We start from the raw sequence: 25,501 nt of genomic DNA on the forward strand, positions 1-25,501 counted from the left end.
TCTATAGCGAAATCTGTCCCACCAGTTGAGCTAAAGAATGACTTCAGTCAAGCCGGGCGTGGTGGCGCACGCTTGTAATCCCAGCATTCGAGAGGCTGAGACCGGAGGGTCGCGGTTCGCAGACCGCCTCAGCTACTTAGTGAGGCCCTCTGCAACTCAGTGAGACCCTGTTTCAAAAATAAAGAATAAAAAATAGGACTGGGGGTGTAGCTCAGAGGTAGAATGCTCCTGGGTTCCACTCCAAGTACCGCAAAAAAAAAAAAAGAGAGAAAAAAAGAAAAAGAAAAAAAGAAGAATGACATCAGTCTAGTAAAAGCAACTATGACAAACGTATATGTCCAGAGGTCAGAGAATAAAGACTAGAAGTTTAACAGTGATGCCAGGGTATAGGCACTGTCCACCACCTATTTCAAACATTAGGACCCAGGGCAGCCTCTTCAAGTGAAGAGGTATACACCTGTAATATGTCGGTATATACCTGTAATCCCAGTACGAAGGAGGCTGAGACAGGAGGATCACAGGTTTGAGATCAGCCTCAGTAATTTAGTGAGACTATGTTTCAAAATTAAAAAAACAAAAAAGGGCTGGGAGTGTGGTCTGGAGGTAGACTGCCCCTGGGTTCAATCCCCAATACTAAAATAAAATAAAATAGCCTTACATTACATGATCTTTTAGATGTCCTCTAACCCCAGAACTCTATGACTTTATGACTTTATAACTCCAAGTGTATTTGGCTAAGTTCATAAATTAAATATGCAAGACAATCTCAAATGTATCCTTTTATTTTTTTATTTAAATTTTTTTTTGGTGTGATACTGGAGATTGAATCTGGGTATATTCCACTTCTGAGCCCAAGCTCCAGCTCTATTTTGTCCTTCCTTCCCTCCCTCCCTTCCTTCCTTCCTTCCTCTCTTTTTGCAGGTCTGGGGATGGAACCAGGGGCATTTGACCTCCGAGCTACATCCCCTGGCCTATTTTTTATTCTTTATTTTTGAAACCGGGCCTCACTGAGTTGCGGGTCTCACTGAGTTGCGGAGGGCCTAAGTAGCTGAGGCTGTCCGCGAACCGCGATCCTCCGGAATGCTGGAATTAGAAGCGTGTGCCACCACTCCTGGCCCTATTTTATTCTTTATTTTATTTTATTTTTTTTACAGTACTGGGGATGGAACCCAGGGGGGGATTTTACCTCCGAGCTACACCCCCAGTTTTTTTTTTTATTCTTTATTTTGAAACAGGGCCTAACTGAGTTGCAAAGGGCCTCGCTAAGTAGCTGAGGCTGTCAGCAAACCCTAATTCTCCAGTCTCAGCCTCCCAAATGCTGGGATTACAAGCGTGCGCCACCACGCTTCCAGATAAGCTCTGGAAGACAGAGCTTATCACCATCTTATTTTAGTTCCATCTGATCCCTGCCCCTTTTTCAGCATGCCCTCCAAGAACCGGATCCTTGGAGACCAATGATAAAAGGGACATCAATAGGAAAGAAAAGCTTAGAAATCATCCACTGACCAACTTGGTGCCAAGAGTCTAAAGATTAAAAAAATAAAAAGCAAAAAAATAAGTCACATGTGGTGGTGTACGCCAGTAATCTCAGTACTTGGGAGGCTGAGACAGGATGATCACAGGTTCAAGGACAGCCTCAGCAAGTAACCTAGCAAGACCTTGTTTCAAAACAAAAAAATAAATGGGCTGTGGTGTATCTCAGAAGTAGAATGCTGGAGGGCAGGTGTGGTGGCGCATACTTGAAATCCTAGCATTTGGGAGGCTGAGACAGGATTGTGGTTCATGGACAGCCTCAGCTACTTAGTGAGGCCCTCTGCAACTCAGTGAGACCCTGTTTCAAAATAAAGAATAAAAATATAGGGCTGGAGGTGTAGCTTGGAGGCAGAATGCCCCTGGATTCCATCCCCAGTACCACACACAAAAAAAAAAAGAAAAAAGGAAGAAAGAAAGAAAGAAAAAAAGAAAGAAAGAAAAGAAAAGAAGGAAGGAAGGAAGGGAGAAAATGCCCTGGATCCAATCCCCAGCAACACACACACACATACACACACACACACACACACACACACACACCACCACCACCACCACCACCACCACCACCATCACCACTAACAACAACAACAAAAACAACTAAAAAAACCCTAAGTGGCCCATAATAAATATTCAATACGTTTTTTTTTAAAAAAAAAAACCCTCCAAACTTATAAGGCTTCTGCTTTTTATGAAGTTACTACAAGATTTTCAGGTAAATGTTATGGATGGTGGTGTTGTGGAGGCTGCCAAGGCTTAGAGGCTTCATGTGAAGTCTGACGCTTTAATTATTCTCTCCACAAATACATAATTGAACAGTACTGTACTGAAAAGATTCAGCCTCTGCGCATACTACATGCTAGTCCTAGGATTGCGTGAGCTATAGTCATAATAGGATTAGTTTCCCCTTGGTAAAAGGTCAAGTTCCTAATGATCTCATTTCTATTACAGTTTTACGCCTGCAGTAGAAAAGGAAAAAGGAAAAAAAGGCAAAGCAGTTCACTTCGCTGAAATGGACGGCCCCGCTTCAGAAAGGTGACCTTCTCACCCGTGTTGGCGCTGCCCGGGGCACTTCCCAGTGGACTCACCCGGGTGCGGTGGCGCATCCCTGTAATTCCAGTACGGGGAGGCTGAGACAGGAAATTGCAGGTTCGTGGCCAGCTCAGTAACTTAGTGAGGCGCTACACAAACTCAGTGAAACCCTGTTTCCAAATAAATAATAAATTAGGTCTGGGGTATAGCTCGGAGGAGGTAGAATGACTCTGGGTTTAATCCCTAGTACCTCCCTCTCAAGATTATATATTTTTGATGGGATGCATTTACATGTATGTGTATGGGGGTGTAGTGCTGGGGTTGAATTCAGGGCCTAGCACAATGCACATCCCCCACCCTATGTTTACATTTTATATTGGGGTGCATTATTCTTGCTCCGGCATAATAAATGTAATGTTTTTTTTCCTTTTTTTTTTTTTTTTTTGGTGGGTCTGGGGTGGAACCCAGGGGCATTCGACCTCCGAGCTATACCCCCTGTCCTATTTTTTATTCTTTATTTTGAAACCAGGTCTCACTGAGTTGCAGAGGGCCTCACTAGGTAGCTGAGGCTGTCCGCGAACCGCGATCCTCTGGTCTTAGCCTCCCAAATGCTGGGATTATAAGTGTGTGCCACCACGCCTGGCTATAAATGTAATGTTTAATAAAATGCATTCTAAAATGATATTACATGCAATGAAACTCATGTATGATGCTCAGGCTCTCATTACTTTATAGTAAATGCTTTGTGTACCTTAGAATAGATTAGATACATCTAAGACCTTTTATTTATTTATTTTTATGGTACTGGGGATGGAACCCAGGGGTATTTGACCTCCAGGCTACACCCCCTGCCCTATTTTTTATTCTTTATTTGGAAACAGGGTCTCACTAAGTTGCGGAGGGCCTCACTAAGTAGCTGAGGCTGTCCTTGAACCACGATCCTCCTGTCTTAGCCTCCCAAATGCTGGGATTACAAGTGTGCACCACCAAGCCTAGTTTACCTAAGACCTTTTATGCCGGAGCCAGCCGACAAGAGTATGGGTTCTGAAGTGAGGCGTGAGGATGGAGAATTTTAAATTCTAACGTGGGGGAGCTGCCAGCCTACTATCTCTACTAGTCGACCCCTCTTCGTGGGTCAACATTTCTTACAGGTGGACGACTATGGGTCAGTATTCTCTATTGCGCAAACACTCCTGGCCAACGCAGCTTCTGGGTCAATCTCGTCTTTATTGTGCCGACCCCGACTTTGTTTTTCCAGAGGTATTTATACACAGCTACAGGTCAATCAACATTCTCGTGCTACCACCACCAGAATACAATAAAGACCAATGCAAAACACATCATTACAGATAGGTCTATCAGTACCCTCGTGTCATCACCACCTGATCCTCTCTCTGACCTCTTTGAACTTTTCATAACCCCAAACCTTGTTGACTCTGGGCGAAGGACAGCCAGCTGAGTCAGAGACACCAATCCAGGGGAAAGCCTTAATGGCTCCCCACACTTTTAAAATACTGCAAGAGTCTATTAAGCTAGGTATAGTGGTGCACTCTTGTAATCCCAGTATTTGGGAGGCTGAGATTGGAGGATTACGGTTCACGGACAGCCTCAGCTACTACTTAGTCAGGTCCTTTGCAACTCAGTGAGACCCTGTTTCAAAATAAAGAATAAAAAAATAGGGCTGGGGGTATAGTTCAGAGGTAGAATGCCCCTGGGTTCCATCCCCAGTACTGCAAAAAACAACAAAAAAAATTCTATAAAATTCCAAAAACAGGCTGACAGATAAAAGGGTTGCTTCAAGAGAAGAGAAGTCATCAAAATCCTTGGAGAAACGAGGTCTGCAGGGCAAAGTGACGCTGGATGATGTTAAGTGTGAGTAACGGTTTCCTCCTTGCTTTCGTGCTGTGACCCTCCAAGGCAGCTCCTCGTCTCTCCTTCGATTACCCATCTTCTCTCCCTGCAGTCGTTGCTTTGCTTTTGCTACAAGAGACTGAGATGCAGCGGATCTGCTCTTTTACAACATTCATGAGGTATGTCATGCTTTTGAGACGCTGTAGATCTTTTCCCTTTATTTTGTAGTCATTTCATCTGATAAGTGGTAACAAATTTTTTAGAGACCGAGCATGAGGTGGGCTGCACATAAACCATTATCTCAGGACTGGAAGACTGAAACCAAAGAGGTTGAGAGAGGAAGCCAGAAGTTCTAGGAGCTCAGAGGAAGCCCAGGGCAGGGAGTCCCACATGGACTGTACTGTATTTACATAACGTTCACAGGCTCTGCCCGCTGACTGAAGAACAGTTTTCTCTGCCAGTTTGGCGGTCCTGATAAGTACTAGTTCTGTGACTCAGGGCGTTGCTTGACCTTTCTAAGCATCAGTTCCCTTCACTTCAAAATCGGGAAGTAAAAGCATCTCCTCTTAAAACTGGGGCACTCTCACTGACTGCTTACTTGGAGCTGGACACCTGACCCTCTACGGACTGGTCCCACACTCCTTGGCACTGTGTGAAGGCTGCTTTGGCAAGCAGCTGAGCCTGCCGGCCCGCAGGCCTTGCGCAATTGATGGGGCACACTCCCCCAGACCACGGGGCAAATAGGCCAGCCATGTGCCATGGGGGAGTTGGGAATGAATGTCCCAGCCTCCTCCTGTCAGGATAATTCCAAGATGTTTTCTATGCTGTCTCCTGCAGCCCGGCAGGACTGAATCACATTAGGTCACAGCAGTAACTTGTTAGTACTCCTTTTGCTGGCTTCTGGTCTCCTGTCTCCATTCTCCTAAGGATGTTTGCTGAGGTCACTTCCCTCATCAGCTCCTATACTCTCAGATCTTTGCTGCAGGGTCCTTTTCTGGGGCAATGTAACCTAAGGCAAGTAGTTACTAATATCTTTTAAAAATCTGCAGTGCTCACCTTTAATCCTGCTTTAAAGTTATAGTTAAAGGAAGTGTGCCAGAGCTGGGCGTGGTGGCACACACTTGTAATCCCAGCATTTGGGAGGCTGAGACAGGAGGATCGCAGATTTCAGAAAGCCTCAGCTACTTAGGGTGGCCCTTTGCAACTCAGTGAGACCCTGTTTCAAAATAAAAAATGAAAAATAGGACTGGGGGTGTTACTTGGAGGTAGAATACGCCTGGGTTCCATCCACAGTACTGTGGAAAAAAAAAAAGTGTGCCAGAGAAAGAATTTCTATTTGGGGCTGGAAAGAAGGCAGAAAAAATTCTTATAAGAATATTTAGAGTTAAGGCATGGTGGTGCACACCTAAAATCTCAGTACTTAGGAAGCTAAGAGAAGAGGATTGCAGGTTCAAGGACAGCTTTAGCAAGTGAGACTCTCGTTAATCTAGTGAGATCCTGTTTCATAATAAAAATAAAAGGGCTGGAATGTTGTAGCTTAGAGGTAAAGTGCCCCCAGGTTCAATTCCCAGTACCATACACATAAAAAACAAAACAAACCGAGTGTGGTGGCACACGCTTGTAATCCCAGCATTTCGGAGTCTGAGACAGGAGGATCACAGTTCGCAGACAGCCTCAGCTACTTAGGCTCTTTGCAACTTAGTGAGATTCTGTTTCAAAATAAAGAATAATGAATATGGGTCTGGGGGTGTAGCTTGAAGGTATAATGCCCATGGGTTTCATCCCCAGTACTGCAAAAAAAAAAAAGAATAGAAATAAAACAATAACTTTTAATTGCAAACAAATGATATAACATTTTATATCAGCATAGTCTTTTTGGAGAGCAAGATCTACACATTTAATATGCATGTGTACTTTGTTCTAGCAATTTCACTTCTTTCTAGAATTCTTTTTTCATTAAAAAACAACAACTGTGGCACCTACAACGAGTCAGAACTGGGTATCTATAATATTTTTAAAGACCTAAATATCTATCAATGGAGGACTAGCTAAATAACTTTGGAGATATAAAATACTTTATTCAGCAGTTCAAAAAAATGAGGAAAGTCTATACACAGCATCATAGAAAGACGTCCATGCTACACACGTAAGTGATAAAAGCAAGTTGCAAAGAATCATATCTACAGAATTACCCCATTAATTACTAGAAAAAAGCCTTTATATATGCGGGTGGGGGAGTTTGTTGTATGTGCATTTACCTGCTTTAAAAAGTTTAGGAAGAACGCCGGGCGTGGTGGCGCACGCTTGTAATCCCCGAGCTTGGGAGGCGGAGACAGGAGGATCGCGCAGGTTCGAAGCCAGCGGCGCTGGCGTAAGAGACCCTGTTTCAAAAATATAAAATAGGTCTGGGAGTGTAGCCCGGAGGAAGAAGGGCTTCCAGGAACCCCAGTACCACCAAAAAAAAAAAAAAAAAAAAAAAAAGTTTAGGAAGAGTTAACTCCAGACTTTTAATAGTGGTCATTGCTAGGGAGGAGCATGGTGACAAAGGGTTGAGAAAAGAGAACTTTTTGCTTCCTATATTTTGTAGATTTTCTAAACAATGGAAATATATAACTTGTATAACAAACACTTTAAAAAGAATATTAATAAGCACAACTATAAGAATTTGGTGTCTGACTTCTTCAAAATCTTTTTCTAACAAAATCAGATTTCTCACATTTATAACAGTTTAGTAGATAGAATTTAAGTTTTTATTTCAATACTGGGGATTGGAACCAGGACTGTTCTACCTCTGAGCTATACCCCAAGCCTTGTTTTAGCTTTTATTTTGAAACAGAGTCTTACTAAGTTGTGGAGGACTTCACTAAATTGCTGGGAATGGGATTCCAAGCACGTACCACCGTGCCTGGCTGCTCTTTGCTCTTTTTATTTTGAAATAGGGTCTACCAAGGTTACTGAAAGTCTCGCTACATTGCTGAAGCTGTCCTCAAACCTGCTGGCTCAGCCTCCCAAGCACTGGGATTACAGGCATGCACCACCATGCCCAGCTGATAGAATCTAATTGTATCATTATTATTATTGCCATTATTATTAGTGGAACTGGTAATTGATCAAGGAGCATTCTAACTCTGAACCATACCCAAAGCCCTTTTTATTTTTATTTATTTATTTTTTGCAGTACTGGGGATTGAACCCAGGGTCATTCTACCTCTGAGCTATATTCCCAGCCTTATTTTTTATTCTTTATTTTGAAACAGGGCCTCACTAAGTAGATGAGGCTGGCCATAAACCTGCAAACCGCCTGTTTCAGCCTCCTAAGCACTGAGATTATAAGTGTGCACCACAATACCCAGCTTCTTTTTTATTTTTAATTTTGAAGAAGGGTCTTGCTAAGTTGCCAAGATTGTCCTTGAACCTGTAATTCTCCTGTCCCAGCCTCCCAAGTACTGAATTTATAGGTGTGCACCACCATGCTCAGGTCAATAATGATGTTAGTTACTATCATTATTATTATTATTACTAGTAGTAGTAGTACTGGGGATTGAACCCAGGGGCATTCTGCCTCTGAACCATATACTAACTCTTTTTATTTATTTATGTGTGTGTGTGTGTGTGTGTGTGTGTGTGTGTGTGTGTGTGTGTTAGTAGGAATTGAACCCAGGAGCATTCTACCTTGATCTATACTCCCAGCTCTATTTTGAAAAAGGGGCTTGCTAGGTTGATGAGAATTTCACTACTTGCTAAGGCTGTCCTTGACCCTGCTATCATCCTGCCTCAACCTCCCAGGTACTGGGATTACAGGTATATGCCACCATGCCCAGCTTTTATTATTTATTTATTTATGGTACTAGGGATGAAACCCCTGAGCATTCTACCTCTGAGCTATATACTCAACCCTATTATTTTTATTTTGAAACAGGGTCTTGCTAGGTTGATAAGAGTCTCACTACTTGCTGAGGCTGTCCTCAAACCCGCGATCCTTCTATCTCAGCTTCCCATGTACTGGAATTACAGGTGTGTACCACCACAACTGGCTTATTTTTTATTTTGAAACAGAGTCTTGCTGAGTGCTGAGGCTGGCTTCAAACCTATGATCCTTCTGTCTCAGCCTTCTAAGTACTAGATAGATTGTTTTTTCTTTGTTTGTCTGCATATGTGTGGGTGTGGTGCTGGGGATTGAACCCAAGGGCATTTTCCCTCTGAGCTACACTGCTAACCCTTTTTATTAATTTTTAATTTTTTGTGGCACTGAGGATTGAGCCCACAAGCATTCTACCACCCTCAGCCCTATTTTATTTTTGAAACCAGGTCTTGCTAGGTTACTGAGTGTCTCACTACTTGCTGAACCTGTGATTCTCCTGTTTCAGCCTCCCAAGTACTGGGATTATAGGCATGCATCACCACAGCTGGCTTAATTTTTTTTTTAAACAGGGTTTTGCTAAGTTACCATGTGCTGACCTTGAAACTGCGGTCCTTCTGTCTTAGTTTCCCAAGTAGTAGTTAGAATTTTAAATGGTAAACTAAGCCAGGTGTGGTGGTACATGCTTGTAATTGGGAGGCTGAGATAGGAGATTTGCAGGTTCAAGGATAGCCTCAGCAAATTGTGAGACTCTCATTAACTTAGCAGGACCTTATTTATTTATTTATTTATTTATTTATTTATTATTTATTTATTGGTGGTACTGGGGTTCCTGGCGAACCTTTTACCTCTGGGCTACACTCCCAGACACCTATTTATTTTTTATATTTTTATTTGGAAACGGGGTCTCTTAAACCAGCGAGGCTGGCTTCAAACCTGCGTGACCCTCCTGTCTCTGCCTCCTAAGCATGGGGATTACATGCTTATACCACCATGCCTGGCCAGCAAGACCTTTTTTAAAAAATAAAAATAAAATAGAGCTGGGGGTTGCGCTCAGAGGTAGGATGTCCCTGGGTTCAATCCCCAGTGCAATATATACACACATACACACTCATGTACACACACAGAAAAGGTAGATTAGTTGTGTGATAGACATAATAACATATATGTATTTCTTATTATTCTTATTTTGTATGCCCATATACTTTTTTATGAGAAAACTGTGTGTGTGTGTGTGTGTGTGTGTGTGTTATGCTGGGGATTGAATCCAGGAGTGTTCTACTTCTGAGTTACTACCCCAGCCCTGTTTGTTTGTTTGTTTGTTTGTGGTACTGGTCATTGAACCCAGGAACGTTCTCTGAACTACACTCCCAGTGCTATTTTTTATTATTCTTTCTTTCTTTTTTTCTTTCTTTTTTTTTTTTTTTTTTTGGCGGGTCTGGAGATGGAACCCAGAGGCATTTGACCTCTGAGCGACATCCCTGCCCAATTTTTTATTCTTTATTTTGAAACAGGGTCTCACTGAGTTGCAAAGGGCCTCACTAAGTAGCTGAGGTTGTCCGCGAACCGCAATACCCTGGTCTCAGCCTCCCAAATGCTGGGATTATAAGCGTGCGCCACCACGCCCGACTTTATTATTCTTTATTTTGAAATAGGGTGTCACTGAGTTGTGGAGGGCCTCGCTGAATTGCTGAGGCTGGCTGTGAACCATGATCCTCCTATCTCAGCCTCCCAAGTACTTTGCTGTTTAATTTTTACTTGGAAATAGATTCCATTTTTTCTGTGGAATGTCTTTTTGGCCAAACCTCTCACTAGATTGCTGAGAGTCTCGGTAAATTACTGAGGCTGGCTTTGAACCTGTGATCTGCTCGGCTCAGCCTCCCAAGTACTAGGATTACAGGTGTGTGCTACCATGCCCACCTGAACCCCAATATTTGAAATAGATTAGTGCTAATTTCTTTCCTTTTTTCTCCCCAAATCTCTCCATAGAAATAAGTATCTGGACAATTTCCTAATGGCGTTATTGTACTATTTATCTCATTACTTGGAAAAAAGCTCACTGGAAAAGAAACCCAAAAGCTATATGGTGTAAGTAAGATTCTATTAGTGCTTCAGATTTTTATCAAAGCCAGTTTAAGACTAACTTTTATCTAAGGTAAAGAGATGATAGACTTGTTCAAATGTTTCAAGTATACAGAGACATTTTACATGAGAGAGTTTGCCAGTTTTTAAAGCTCACTGAATAATTCATATGGGTATTTGCTTAGCAAAATATCCCAACTAATTCACACCAACATTACTCAGTAATGAGATTAATGAAAAACACATTTGTAATTTTAATTTTTAAATAACTTTATCTTTAAAATGTAAAAAGAAAGCCAGGCATGGTGGCACATGCTTGTAATCCTAGTACTTGAGAGGCCAAGGCAGGAGTATCTCAGGTTCACAACTAGTCTCAGCTACTCAGTGAGGCTCTCCACAACTTAGTGAGACCCTGTTTAAAAAATAAAGAATAAAAAATAGGGCTCGGGGTGTAGCTAGGAGATAGAATGCTCATGGGTTCCATCATCAGTAGAATAAATAAATAAATAAATAAATAAATAAATAAAATGTAAAAAGAGAGCTGGGCATGATTGTGCACACTTGTAATCCCAATACTTGGGAGGCTAAGACAGGAGGGTTACAGTTTCAAGAACAATAGTGCACAATCCATTAGACCGGTTTAAAAAAAAATAGGGCTGGGAGTGTAGCTCAATGGTAGAATGGCCCTGGGTTCAATTCCCAGTAATACACACACACACACACACACTCTAACAAGATACAGATGAAATGAGTTTTAATCGTTATTTTATTTAATCCACTGAATCAAAAATGTTATTACAATATGTAGTCAATACTGGGAAGATATTAATGAGACACTACTTTTTTTAAAGTAGGTCTTGTGAAGCTCGATGTCTTTCATACTTACAACATATCTCAGTTACACTAGCCACATTAAGGGCTCAACAGTCACATGTGATAGTAGTTATCATATACAACAGTATAAATATTGATTTTTTAGTATGCTTTTTATGCTTACAAAATTCTTGCTAATGGGTTTGTAAATATCTAATGAAAAAAGCTAAGATTTAAAACATATAACTAATTTGGCCAAAATGATGTTTCTCATCATGGGAAAACCCCCAAGGTTTCTGAGGCTACTTTTAAGGAACTTTACTGCTTTAGGCAGAAGTGGCTCAGAGATGTACATGTAGGTCCAGAGTCTGGGAACTTAGTGTCCCCAGCAGGACAATGCCTTGCAGGCTGGGTGACCTTTCACGAGCCATGGAACTTTCCAAGCGCCAGGCTGCCCTCCCCAGTACAAGTGGAACCAACCCAATGATTTGGCTGTTAGGAATGTTGGGTAGAGACATTAACTTGTTGCTGCAGAATATTTTCAAAATGCAAAACTCTCTTATATAATCAAGCAGTTTGAGAACCACCTGTGGATAGATAAATATTTCTGGACAGCAGTGTTATAAAGGACCGAATAATTTAAATATGGCGGCTCCTGTAAAGCCATCATAATATACAACGTGTTATTTCAGGGTGGCATTTCACAGCAGGGGAGTTAGAGCACCAAGAGCACAATGTTTCTATGGCACCAAGCAAAAGGGCTGAAGCTGGCTACGGCTTAGAAAGCTTGAGGAATCCTACTCTTCCCAAAGAGAGACTTATTAGACTTTGGTGGCACTTAGGCTTGTTACATTTTGCATGGTTCTTTCTAATTTTGAGGCTCATTGCTACTCTAGCAAAAAAATTTGTTTTATATCTTAATTTATAGGCAACAGAGAAGAAAGGTTTCCTCGTCATTTTTTTTTTTTTTTTGGTGGTACGGGGTTCCAGGAAGCCCTTCTACCTCCGGGGTACACTCCCAGACCTATTTTTTATATTTTTATTTGGAAACAGGGTCTCTTAAGCCAGCGAGGCTGGCTTCAAACCTGTGCGATCCTCCTGTCTCTGCCTCCCAAGCGCGGGGATTACAAGCGTGCGCCATCACGCCCGGCTTCTTCATTATTTTTTAAATGCACTAATACCTACCAGAACACAGTGGCATGACACTGTTTCTTAGAAGTAATCAATTACAAAACGACAAAGAGCAAGACAGTCCAAGCCTTACAATTATTGATTCTAAGGTTTGAATTTTTGGTACTGGGGGTAGAACCCAGAGGCTTTCTACCTCCAGGCTACACTCCCAGACCTTTTTTATATTTTATTTGGAAACAGGGTCTCACTAAGTTGCTGAGAGCCTCACTAAGTAGCTGAGGCTGGCGTCGAACCCGTGCGATCCTCCTGTCTCAGCCTCCCAAGCGCGGGGATTACAAGCGTGTGCCACCATGCCTGGCTCTAAGGTTTGATTTTTTTTTTTAAAGAGAATTTATTAGCATTTAATAAACCTCTGAAACTGTGTGGCTTTCAAGCCACCAGGGTATGGGCACCCCAACACCCTTAATCCTCTCCTGAGCTCCTCTGCTGAAGAATTTGGCCTTGGCGATGACAGGCTGCTTTGGGAGCTTTCCTTTCCCCAAAGCTTTGTAGTAACCTAGAAAAAAGGAGTGACATGCGATGGCAGGTGCCGACGCCTGGACTGGTGTGAGGAGTGAGGCAGGGACCTGGGAAGGGCATGCTTCTGACCCCAGCACGAATCTAAGGTTTGATCTTTAAAAATCATTATAATTTTTCATTTTCAGGCTTCCAGTTATCAGTCAATTTACCTAGTATAATAGAACTAAGTATAGATTGCATATATTTTAGTCAGATTAGTAAGGCACAATAACATAGGGATAATGGCAATGCCTAATTCACAGAGTTGTGTAGACTTCAATGAGACAATATATATTATCTTTTTTTTTTTTTCAGTACTGAGGATAGAACACAGGGGCATTCTACCTCTAAGCTATACCCTCAGCCCTATTTTTTTATTTTTTACTTTTTGGAGTAGTCCCTACTTTTTATTATTTTATTTATTTATTTATTTATTTATTTATTTATTTATTTATTTATTTATTTTGGTGGTACTGGGGTTCCTGGAAACCCTTCTACCTCCGTGTTATACTCCCAGACCCATTTTTATATTTTTATTTGGAAACAGGGTCTCTTAAGCCAGCGAGGCTGGCTACGAACCTGCGCGATCCTCCTGTCTCCGCCTCCCAAGCGCGGGGATTACAAGCGTGCGCCACCACCCCTGCAGTCTTCACAATTTTCGATGGTGGCAATACATTTATATCAAGCATGTGCCACCACGCCAGGCTCAAGAGTTTATAATTCAGATGTTTGCTAACCAATGTAGGCATCTGCTCAAATTAATCCATATTGTCTTTCACCCGCTACTCCCAGGGGCCTTGTGGAGAAAAAAGAGATGGAGCTAGTGTTAAGTAGGCTGGAAGCAGCGCAGAAGTACTTGGCGCAGAAGTACTGTATCATCGTGTTAGGCCTGGGCATGCCTGATAAGCATCACATGTGCTGTGGAAAGTAAGTGTGCACTTCCAATGCCATCTAGCAGCATGTCCTTAGGACCCTTCCACTTGACTTCTGTGCCCTTGACAAGGATTCCTTTTTGTTGTTCAGAGTAATTGGACTCAGGTGAGAATCTGCCCAAGCCCTTATGATGTCTGTTTTGAGAGAGCCACGTGAGTACGGAAGGAATTCCAGAATCTCACTGATATTTTAAAACTCTCCCTTGTTGGGGATTAAATGACTTGATCTCTCAGTGGAACCTTACTCTCAACCAGCGAGGATTTCTGCGTGGGACGGGCCCCAAGACTGCCTCCAGGGGGTGATGGGCCGGTGTTGCAGGAGGGTGGATTGTTTGTGAATTCTGTTGAAACCAGAGTTGTTAGGATGAACTGCCATGGTGGGGGCTATAAGATGGCACTGTCTGTGAGAAGAACGACAAAGTTTTCAACTGTAATTAAAATGGAAAAAGGATTCTCATCAAGGAAAAGTGTGGGATCATAGATAGAAAGATTCAATCCCTAACTCTAGAGCTCTTCCTTTGAGCTGTTTCAAAAGAGGCCCAACAGCCATACGATGACCATAGACAGAACTTAAAAACAAACAAACGAAAAAACCCAATTCATTGGAAAAGAACCCAATACATGTTCTCTCTCTTGGTGTTTCACCTACATTTTCAAAGACAGCTTTGTCAATGAGCATCCTTACACATCCTTTTTTGTACTCTACATTTCCTGTGTACTTTCTTCTCTTTTGTGTACATAATTTCACTTATTACTTTCAAAAGCAGCTATAGTTATTTTGTTGCACAATAAACCCATTTGCCTAATCATTCTTTTTGTGACCATTTTTATGCTTTCGGGTTTTGTTCTATAATATTTTTTATTGATTATCTTTATGAAAATTACTTTATTCATTTGGGCTAATTCCTTAAGAATTTATGCTTTTTTAGCCAGGTATGGTGGCTCATGCTTGTAACCACAGTACTTGGCAGTCTGAGACAGGAGGATCGCAGGTTCGTGGCCAGCCTCAGCTACTTGGTGAGGCCCTCCACAACTTAGTGAGACCCTATTTCAAAATAAAGAATGAAAACAGGGGTGTAGTTCGGAGGTAGAATGCCCCTGAGTTCAATCCCGTACTGGAAAAAAAAAAAGAATTTATGCTCTTTTTAATTTTAATTTTAATTAATTAATTAATTTAGTGGTGCTAGAGATGGAAACCAGGGGCATTCTACCCCCAAGCTATACCCTTAGCCCTAATTTTTATTCTTTATTTTGAAACAAGATTTCACGAAGTTGCAGAGGGCCTCACTAAGTAGCTGAGGCTGTTTGTGAACCCGGATGCTCCTGTCTCAGCCTCCCAAGTACTAGGATTATGAGTGTGCGCAGCAACACCCAACTAGAATTTATGCTTTTGATCAACTCTTTCAAGCCATTTAATGATGGCATTACTTATCAGCTAATATTCAACTTAGGCACTTGTGTTCATTTGTAGACACATTCGAATACATTATTGGTTTCATCTTTTATTTAAAAACTAGTGGAAAATTGGAAAATCTAGTTTCATAGTATGCTGATGCACATCTAGAAACTACTGAGCATTTATGAAAAAATATATATACAAATACATATATTTCTATTCTGCATTTGTAAGTAAAATCACCTTTTCTCATATCAACATTTCTTCTAATTTTTTTTTCATCTTCAAAGCATGACTTCAAGTTGAGAAAACTAGAATTAAGGTTTAAAAAAAAAACTATTTTTGGGCTTGGGGATGTAGCTCAGTGGTAGAATGCTTGCCTAGCACGAGTGAAGCGTTGAGTTCAATCCTTAGCACTGCATAAATAAACAAAGAACAAGCACTAAGATAAAAAATAATGTAAGTAGGCAGTTGCCTCTGGTTAGCACAGCACATGTTCAAAAGATGCAGTCTAGCTGGGTGTGATGGTACACGCTTCTAATCCCAGCACTTGGGAGGCTGAGACAGGAGGATTGCAGGTTTGAGGGTAGCCTCAGCTACTCACTGAGGCCCTCCACAGTGTAGTGAGACACTGTTTCAAAAAATAAAGAATAAAACATAGGGCTGGGAGTATAGCTCAGAGAGAGAATGCCCTAGGTTCCATCTCCAGTACTGCAAACAAAACAAAACAACAGCAACAAAGATGCTGGTCTCTTCTTCACCGTCTGTAGCATCAGCTTTCTCCGCTCATTGGATAGCAGTTTGGAGGAGAATGAGCTTATCGCTCACCGTTTGCTATTCATACGTCAGATTCCATACAGACCTGGGTGCGGTGGCACGCATCTGTCAACGCAGTACTCAGGAGGCTGAAAGAGGGCATCGCAGGTTGAGGCCAGCCTCACGAACTCAGCAAGGTCCTGTTTCAAAATAAAAAGGGCCAGAGTGAGCTCGAAGGTAGAATGCCCCTTAGTTTGATCCCTAGAACAAAAAAAAAAAAAAAAAAAAAAAAAAAAACAGGCATGGCGAGCTCCCCTGGGTTCAATCCTCATACCACACACACACCAAAAAAAAAAAAAAGAAAAAAAGAAAAAATTTACTTCATATAGGTCAAAGGGCTGAACAAAGGACATAGATCATAGAATGTTTTGTCAGTAAAAGGTGTTAATTGGCCTGATGTTGATTATGTCCTTGACTCAGGAGTTTATATTGTTCTGTGTGTGTGTGTGTGTGTGTGTGTGTGTTACTACGGAGTGAACCCAGGGGCCTTCTACCTCTGAGCTATACCCCAGCCATATTTAATTTTTTGGTTAGAGACAGGGTCTCAGTGAGTTGCCGCACTAAGCTGCTGAGGGTTGCTGTGTATCCGCGACCCTGCCTCAACCTCCAGAGTACTGAGATTATAAGCCTGTGCCACTACACCCAGCTTCTTGGTGGTTTTTATGTAGGAGCAGATGAAGACAGTGTCTTTGCCAGTTACAAGTGATTATTTGATTTTAGCGTTATTTCATTCCTCTCGATGTGAATAAGTTAATAATTTCAAGTTTTCTTCCCTAATATGCATACTTAATATAGGACTAGAACACCTTATACTGTTTATCTCTGGGGTTAAATAGAAGGTTTCAGTAGAACCAGTAATTTGGGTGCTTTTAATTTAGTGCTTTCATGTCTCTTGAGAAGTAGGAGGGCATGCCTTTGTGTTCTAAGCACATCTGTAAAATTTCACTATCACATAAGCTTTAAATTTTTTTTTTTTTTTTGTACTGGGGAGGGAACCCAGGAGTATTTTTTTTTTTTTTTTTTGGCGGGTCTGGGGATGGAACCCAGGGCATTTGACCTCCGAGCTACACCCCCTGCCCTATTTTTTATTCTTTATTTTGAAACCAGGTCTCACTGAGTTGCAGAGGGCCTCACTAAGTAGCTGAGGCTGTCTGCGAACCGCGATCCTCCAGGTCTCAGCCTCCCGAATGCTGGGATTACAAGCGTGCGCCACCACGTCTGGCAACCCAGGAGTATTCTACCTCTGAGCTACACTCCTGGCCATTTTTATTTTCAGTTTTGAAACAGAGCCTTGCTAGATTGCGGAGGGCCTTACAAGTGGCTGAGGCTGGCCTCACACCTGTCATCTTCTGTCTCAGCCTCCCAAGTTCTGGGGTTACAGGCATGTATCACCATCCCTGGCAGCTTTGGCAAAATTTTAGTAAATATGTTCAGTAAAACTTCCCTGTATGTTCCAGGATGGGTGTGTGAATCTTCTTCTGTGGTGCATGCTACAGAAGTAGATCTGATTTTTGGTTATGGCCAATTCTGGCTCCACTCCCATCTCTTTAGGCATGAGGTGGAGAGAAAGCTCATCACCTTGAAGCTCAGGTATACAGATTGTCCTTTGTTTTTTCAAAATGGGGTGTGATTATGCTGCCCCAGCTGGTCTCCAGCTCCTGAGCCCAAGTGACCCTCCCACCTTGGCAGCCAGAGTAGCTGGGACTACAGGCTCCTCCATGCCCAGATCTGAGTCACTCCTGAGCCCTGCTCCCTGCCTGGGCCCTCATCACAGGCACCAAAGAGGTTTTTTTGGTGGAGGTACTGGGGATTGAACTCAGGGGCATTCTACCTTGAGATATACCCTCAGCCCTATTTTATTTTATTTTGTTTTTTAAAGCAGGTCTCATTAAGTTGCTGAGGCTGGCTATGAACCTGGGATGCTCCTTTCATAGCCTCCTGCTTACAGGGATTATAAGCGTGCCCCACCTTGCCCTGCTTGCACCAAGGACTCTTTCTTCTCCCTATCAACACATCCCTTTGAAAACTTTCTTCTCTTGTACAGAGAGGACTCAACATTAATTTAAATCTAATGCTACAGTTTAGCCCCCTATTTTTCTTATTTTGGGTTACTGGGGATGGATCCCAGGGGCATTCTACCTCCGAACTGTACACACAGCCCTAATTTTTATTCTTTATTTTGAAACAAGGTCTCACTGAGTTGCAAAGGGCCCTGCTAAGTAGCTGAGGCTGTCCTCGAACCATGAGCCTCCTGTCTCAGCCTCCTGAATGCTGGGATTGCAAGTGTGCACCACCACGCCCGACTTACAGCTTAGCTCTTGAATGTCCTCCAAAGACCCATGTGTTAAAGGCTTGATTCCCCAGGGTGGCATATTGGGAGGTGGTAGAACCTTGAAGAAGAGGTGGAGCCTGGTTCTTAGGTTGCTGTGGGCATGCCCCTTCTTTCTCTTTGCTTCTGGGTTCTGAGATGAGTGGTTTTGCCATACTGTGCTTCCTCACCATAGACCCAAAGCAGTCAGGCCAAAAGATCATGAACTGAAACCTCTGAAACGGTGAGCCAAAATGAACCTCTCCTCTCATAAGTTTACTATCTCAGGAATTTCGTTATGGTGACGCAAGGCAGTTAGCACTCCTGGTCCCATCCAAAGCAGCCGGGGCCAGTGGGGCACCAAGCGCTCTCCCAGGCCGGAGCCCCGGCTCTAGGCTTCATGTCCAGTTAGGATAACTAGTATACTTTCTTCACTTTGATGTGGAGCCAACAGTCTAAGGTAGCAAGAAGAAATAAAAAAGAATCATAACAGGCCACTAAAAATCTCTGGACTTACTACCAGGTTGTCTTTCCCTCTGTCCACTGGACAGCCCTTCGCTGCCCTCAGAGGTGGGTTGGAGTGTCTTTGCTGACCAACGTGGCTGCTGAGCACTTGAGCTCAGGGTTGGTCCAAAGAGAACATGCTGGAAGTCTAAATATATATATTGTATAAAAAGTTTAAAAATGGGTAAAGCCAGGCAAATGGCATAGCCCTGTACTTCCAGCTGCTTAGCAGGCCGAGGCAGGAAATTGCAAGTTTTTTTTTTTTTTTTTTTGCGGTACTGGGATGGAACCCAGGGACATTCTACCTCCAAGCTACACCCCCAGTCCTACTTTTTATTCATTCTTTTGAAACAGGGTCTCACTAAGTTGCAGAGGGCCTCACTAAGTAGCTGAGCCTCCTGTTTCAGCCTCCTGAATGCTGAGATTACAAGCGTGCGCAACCACGCCCAGCAAGATTGCAAGTTTGAAGCTAGGTTTTGCACTTAGCAAGACCCTGCCTTAAAAATTAAAAAGGGGATAGGGATGCAGCTTAGTGGCAGAGCACCCTAGGTTCAATCCTTAGTGCTACCAAAACAAGAATAAAATATCTCATTAATTTAAAATATTGATTATATGTTGAAATGATATTTGGGAGTCTGGATAAAATATTGTTAAAATTAACTTCACTTTTTTCTTTTTTTTTTTTTTTTTTTGTAGTGTTAGAGATTGAGCCCAGGGCTTTGTACATTCTAGGCAAGCACTCTACCACTAAACTATACCCCCGAGCCCACCTGTTTCTTTCTATCATGGCTCTAGAAATGTAAAAAGAAAAATATATTAAGAATATGAATTTAATTTAAAATTTTAAAAGATTATGTTTCTATTGGATTGTGTTGTTGTAAAAATCTTGTAAAAATTTGCAAAGGATTTTGGAAGGCTCTGCTTTGTTATAAGATACATTTCTGAATTTATAATCAATTGATTCTAAGTTTTATGCACTGACTATAAAAATCACAAAATTCAAAAAAGAAAGAACAGTGAGCTGGGCATGATGGCACATGCTTGTAATCCTAATACTTGGGAGGCTGAGACAGGAGGATCACAGGTTCATGGCCAGCCTAAGCTACTTTGTGAGATCCTCACTATTTCAAAAATAAAGAATAAAGCCAGGCATGGAAGCACACTCTTTTAATACTTTTAGTACTTGAAAGGCTGAGACAGGAGGATCCTGGGTTTGCAGCCAGCCTCAGCTATTTAGTGAGACCCTGTTTCAAAATAAAGAATAAAAAATAAGGCTGGAGGTATAGCTCAGCAGTAGAATGCTCTTGGGTTCCAGCCCCAGTGCTGCAACAAAACAAAACAAAAACAAAAACAAAAAAGCAATGACTCACAGTTGACCAGTAGAAGATGTATTTACAGAGATGTAAACTGTGAGGGCCTGTGGGGAGCCATTAAGGCTCTCCCCTAGATTAGTGTCTGACTCAGCTGACTGTCCTTCGCCCAAAGTCAACAAGGTTTGGGGAGAAGATCAGGTGGTGATGACACAAGGGCATTGATTGATCTGCCTGTAATGTATGTGCTTAGGATTGGTCTGTATTGTATTCCGGTGGTGATAGCACGAGAACGTTGATTGACCTGTAGCTGTGTATAAGTACCCCTGGAAAAACAAACCCAGCATCGGCGCAATAGAGATGAGATTGACCCAGAAGTAGGCGTCGGCCAGAAGCGTCGGCGCAATAGAGAATACTGACCCAGGCATAGTCATCAACCTGTAGGAAATATTGACCCAGAAACAGGGGTCAGCCAGTAGAGATAGTAGGCTGGCAGCTCTCCCACGTTACAATTAAAAAGTCTTCATCCTCACGCCTCTCTTCAGAACCCGAACCTCTGCCGGCTGGCTCCGGCAAGGGCCTAACAGTACTCAGGCTAAACACCTGCTTCCTGGACTCAGCTCTGTTTCATGTGCAGCGCTCAATCAGAAGGGCAAGAAGAACATTCCGTGCTCAGTTTTTATGGTGTGCACTATGTCAGTTTGCTTTGGGCTCAAAGAGGGGAGCAGTGCCAGTGTTTATGGCAACTCGAAGGAAACTGGGAGACACTCATGTTATCCTCTCTTCTAAACTAAACCAGTGAGAGAACAAAAAGAGATGAAAGGAAAAAGGAAAAAAAAAGGGAGTGAGAGAGGGAGGGAGGGAGGGAAAGGAAGAGGAGAGAAAGTGTGTGTTTCTTGGGCAATCAACTCAGTTCTAAGCTTTGCTAAGATGGTGCTGGCGTGGGTCACACTAACTGGAGTTCTGTTCTAAACTTCCTCCCAGGATACATGCTGGCTGGCTCGCTATTGCAAGTACAGTTTGTTTGCTTTTCAGCTTTACCTTGGCAGGCTGGCTTGGTGTCTGGTTTCAGTTGGTAGAGGAACATGATAAGGCAGAAATTCTTCAGGTAGAGTCCTCAGATGATACCAAAGAGATGTAGAAACTTGCTCTGAAAAACTTCTACTGGGAATTGTTGTTTAATATTCTTATCTGCAAACTATTCTAAAGAAAACGCGTGTTTTCCTAGTATTCTGGTTATGAGGACAGATTTAGGTATCTTACAGGTCTGAGTTTTAGTACTAGATCTGTCCCCAACATGTCTTTGAGCTTTAGTCTCAACTTTAGTTTTCTCAGTCGAAAAGTGGAAATAATAGTGCTGACTCTCATAGGGATATGATAAGGACTGAATACGTAGTCATTGTAATGGGCTTAGCATGGAACCTGGCACGTAGTCTCTGTTTAATTAAATTGTGTTTAATTCTTTTTTTTTTTCTTTTTTTGTGGTGCTAAGGATTGAATGCAGGGGCATTCTACCTCCAAGACATATCCCAGCCCTATTTTATTTTTTATTTAGAAACAGGATCTTGTTAAGTTGCTGAGGGCCTAAGTTTCAGAGGCTGGCTTTGAACTGTCATCCTCTTATCTCAGACTCCCAAGTACTGTGATTACATGTGGGTACCACCATGCACCATGCCCACAATTGCCTTAATTCTTTGTTGAAGACTCACACAAGAGGAAAGTGGTTCATAAAGAAGAGAGTGTGCGGAAGGGCAGGGACAGACCCCATTGAGCGGAACCACCTCTTTAGCCTCGTGCCCCAAACGGAAGCCTGCTTTGGGTCCATACAAACCAACGTTCCTGTGAGAAGGCTGGAGGTCCTGAGGGTTTTGGGTCACCTTGGCCAGACTATGGAAGTTCAGGGTGGTTCTGGGGAGCCTGGTACCAGGGCCAATCCTAGGTCCTAGGACTCACAATTTCCCCAAGGAAGGCCCAAGGAAAAACAAAAGTAAAGCCAGGATCAACCTTGGAGTCCCCTGGGTTGCAGTCACTGATAAAGCGATTGCAAGGGCACAGCTCCTATAGTCAATGTTCGAGGCCTCCACAGGCCAGGACTGCTTTTCTAAGGCTGGAAATCAGAATCAGAAGGGCTTGCATTGGGAGATGAGGCAAAGTCCACTCAGTGTGCTCAGCCCAGTACAATATCCTTTACATTAAATTTTTGTTGCAAAATTCCTGGGCAAATACTTGCTTTTCGGTGATGAGGCTCAGGGTTGGGGTTACAGGTCAGTGGTAGAACAATAGCCTAGCATGCTTAAGCCTCTGGGTTTGATCTCCAATGATGGAGAGGGAGAGGGATAAAGGAGAGGGGAGCGGGAGAGAGAGAGAGAGAGAGAGAGAGAGAGAGAGAGAGAGAGAGAGAGAGAGAGAGAGATGGCTGAAGTCTACTTAAGAAGGAACATACTAGTGCTCTCAGTCTATTGGTTGCATGGTGTAGACCTTTGTTGGTTTAATCTTTCCTTTTGTACTCAATAGCTATTACCATTGTTGGGATTTTTTTTTTTTTTAGTTCCTTGTAGACTTACCCTCTTGTTCTGCACATCACATGCAATCTCGGGTTACCTCTTCACCACCTTCCCAGTCTCCTCAGGTCTCCAAAATTCACATTAACAGAAGCATTTGAAAGCATACATTTCATTATCAGCTTGTTTATTCTGAATTTATATTGGTGAATTTCTTTTTTGTGATACTAGGGGGTGGAACCCAGGGGCTTTCTACCTCTGGGGTATGCCCTCAGCCCTATTTTATAATTTATTTGGAAAGAGGGTCTCACTAAGTTCCTGAGAGCCTCACCAAATAGCAGAGGCTGGCTTCAAACCTGTGTGATCCTCCTATCTCAGCCTCCCATATATTGGTGAACTTTTGACCAAACGTTCTAGGAGTTTTGATCTCCGCCACCTAGGAAGGTGAAGAAGGTTCTGACACTTCTTATAAATGTCTTCTGCTAGCATTTATGCAGCTAAATCATCTTGGGGCCACCAGTCATGATCTTCCTTTTGGGGAAGAGCTAGAGAACTACAGACTGAGCTTCCCTGACAACCTACTGTTGTGATTTGTTATATTGCAGGGAGAAAATATCAGACACACAAAAAGACTGGAAATTCTTTGAGGTGAGTCTGTTAAGTTTGGAGGATTTTTCCTTTTTACATGAAGCATGACTAGTAGCCATTTTTAGGCATGTATTTTGAGTGACTATCTCTGCTATATTTTAGAATTTATTTTAAATTCTATATTTTAGAATTTTGGTCCTATTTTCCTCTTGTAAAAGTAAGTACCTGTCTAATTTTGCACAGCTTTCTAGAGATGTTGAGAGATTGGGTCTTCTGGGTTTGCGTCTACTTAGCAGGAACATACTAGTGCTTAGCATACTAGTGCTTAGCATACTTAGCAGGGTTCCATGGGTAGGTGGGAGGTTTCCATATTGTTTCTGGGGAGTGTGATTTGTGATGTTTTTTATTGTAGTCCTTTTACACTTTCTGTACGTATGTGGCTTGGATCGTCTTCCGACGCCAACACTTGGCAGAGATTGAAGAAGAAATCGGAAGGCTCTTCCGTACCAACTTGTTCAACATTCCTCGAAGGAAGCGTGAAGATGAGGAATCAGGAGGGGAGAAGAAACGCATGACTTTTGTACAGTTCAGGTATGGCCTCTTGACTTTCTTAAGCCCCAGGATGTTTCTAGAAAACAGGATAATGTGGCCTGAATATCGCCTTTCTCTTTCTTAAAGGAGAATGATGGCAAAACGCCCAGCCATTAAAAAGGCCATTAACATGCGATCTCCGGTCATGTCTACCCTGCTGCCATCTCTCAGAGAAAAAGCTCAGAATGTCATTGAAAAGAAGTATCATCAAGTAGGCCTCAAACACCCAGCCCAGACGCATAAGCACATACAAAATCTGGACTCAGTGCCCATGCCAGTGTAAGTGGCCCAGGGAGGGAGGCCAGGGAGCCTGGAGCTGGCCGGAAGGGGTGAGGGATCGGCTTTGGCCAGAGCTGAGCTAAGACCAAGCACCTGTCTCCCCCACCGTGTGCTCCTCTCCAGCTGCTCCATCCAGCCCATTCCAGTTACAAACATTCAGATAAGAAACAAATTACTGGAAACTTATGCTAGATTCCAAATTAGTTCTGTCTTGGAGGAGTGAGAAAGAGAATCAGTTTTCCCTGGGTTAGGGTACTAGGGATTGAACCCAGAGACATTTTACCTTTGAACTACATCCGGAGCACTTTTTTTTTTTTTTGGTGGTACTGGGGGTGGAACCCAGGGGCTTTTCTACCTCCAGGCTATACTCCCAGATCTATTTTTATACTTTATTTGGAAACAGGGTCTCACTAAGTTGCTGAGAGCCTCACTAAGTAGCTGAGCCTGGCTTTGAACCTGTGTGATCCTCCTGTCTCAGCCTCCCAAGCTCTGGGATTACAAGCATGTGCCACCATGCCCGGCTAATTTTTTTATTTTGAAACAGGATCTCGCAAAGTTGCTGAAATTGGCTGTAAACCTGTGATCCTCCTGCCTCAGCTTCCCAAGTCCTGGGATTATAGGCATGCACCACCGTATCTGACCATAGCAGACTGCTTAAAGCTGAGGTTTTTCTATCATAAGAATCATCTTTGAGAAATGTGGGAAGAGCTAGTCTAAAATCTTGCTATAGATTGAGTTGTGGACCGATATGTAAGACCACAGCAGTAGTTCACAGAAACAGAGACAGCTTAAAAAAATGTATATGCATGTGTACATGTATGTGTGTCAGACTTAGGTTTAGTATAAACACACACACACACACACACAAACACACACACACACACACAGTACATCTCAATTTTCAGCCTTCCTATTCAGTGATACCAATAATTCTTTTCACAGAGTTGGCATCTTGGGGGAGCCTCGAATTCTGTTCAATCCCCATACCCTTCTTCCCCTTGATCCAGAAGAAAATGCAAAATCATCCAGAAGAAACGCTTCCTTGATAGAGAGAAATAACACGAAGATTCAGGACACGCTGGAGTGGGCCATGAGAACACTGTCTTCTTGAATATCCTCCCAATGAGCTAGTACATTGCATTTCTTTAATCAGTTCCCTGTATTTGAAGTAAACTATTTTGACTTAATCACTTTATATGTGATTAATCTATATTAAAAGTGTTTGTTGCTAACACTAAGCTTTAAAAATTGCTCAAGTTAATTTTTGCTCAAGTTGTCTTTTAAAGTTGGACAATAGACTTAAAGAATTTAAGAACGCTTACTTTCTAGTTTGAGTTGTTACTAATTTGCTTTCCTGACTTCTGTGTGACTGTTTAGAGTCCTGGTAGACTAATGAAGAAACATTTTTGTTTTTTCATTTCTA

The 25,501-nt window shown here is 42.4% G+C and overlaps 1 protein-coding gene across 1 annotated transcript in view; it reads left to right on the forward strand.

Moving 5' to 3' along the window:
- The window catches only part of PPP1R36 (protein phosphatase 1 regulatory subunit 36), a gene marked incomplete at both ends in the record, with an annotated part of 30,417 nt that extends 5,228 nt beyond the window's left edge, over positions 1 to 25,189 (forward strand). The window contains 9 exons of the mRNA XM_080707164.1: positions 2,479 to 2,562; positions 4,334 to 4,431; positions 4,523 to 4,589; positions 10,259 to 10,357; positions 13,646 to 13,780; positions 23,226 to 23,268; positions 23,621 to 23,799; positions 23,887 to 24,078; positions 25,021 to 25,189. Coding sequence (XP_080563290.1) covers positions 2,479 to 2,562; positions 4,334 to 4,431; positions 4,523 to 4,589; positions 10,259 to 10,357; positions 13,646 to 13,780; positions 23,226 to 23,268; positions 23,621 to 23,799; positions 23,887 to 24,078; positions 25,021 to 25,189 — 1,066 coding nt within the window. The remainder of the gene's footprint in view (positions 1 to 2,478; positions 2,563 to 4,333; positions 4,432 to 4,522; positions 4,590 to 10,258; positions 10,358 to 13,645; positions 13,781 to 23,225; positions 23,269 to 23,620; positions 23,800 to 23,886; positions 24,079 to 25,020) is intronic.
- Between the last annotated feature and the right edge of the window lie 312 nt (positions 25,190 to 25,501).

This window comes from Muscardinus avellanarius (assembly GCF_963383645.1).
Source record: "Muscardinus avellanarius genome assembly, chromosome: 12".
Taxonomy (NCBI): Eukaryota; Metazoa; Chordata; class Mammalia; order Rodentia; family Gliridae; genus Muscardinus; species Muscardinus avellanarius.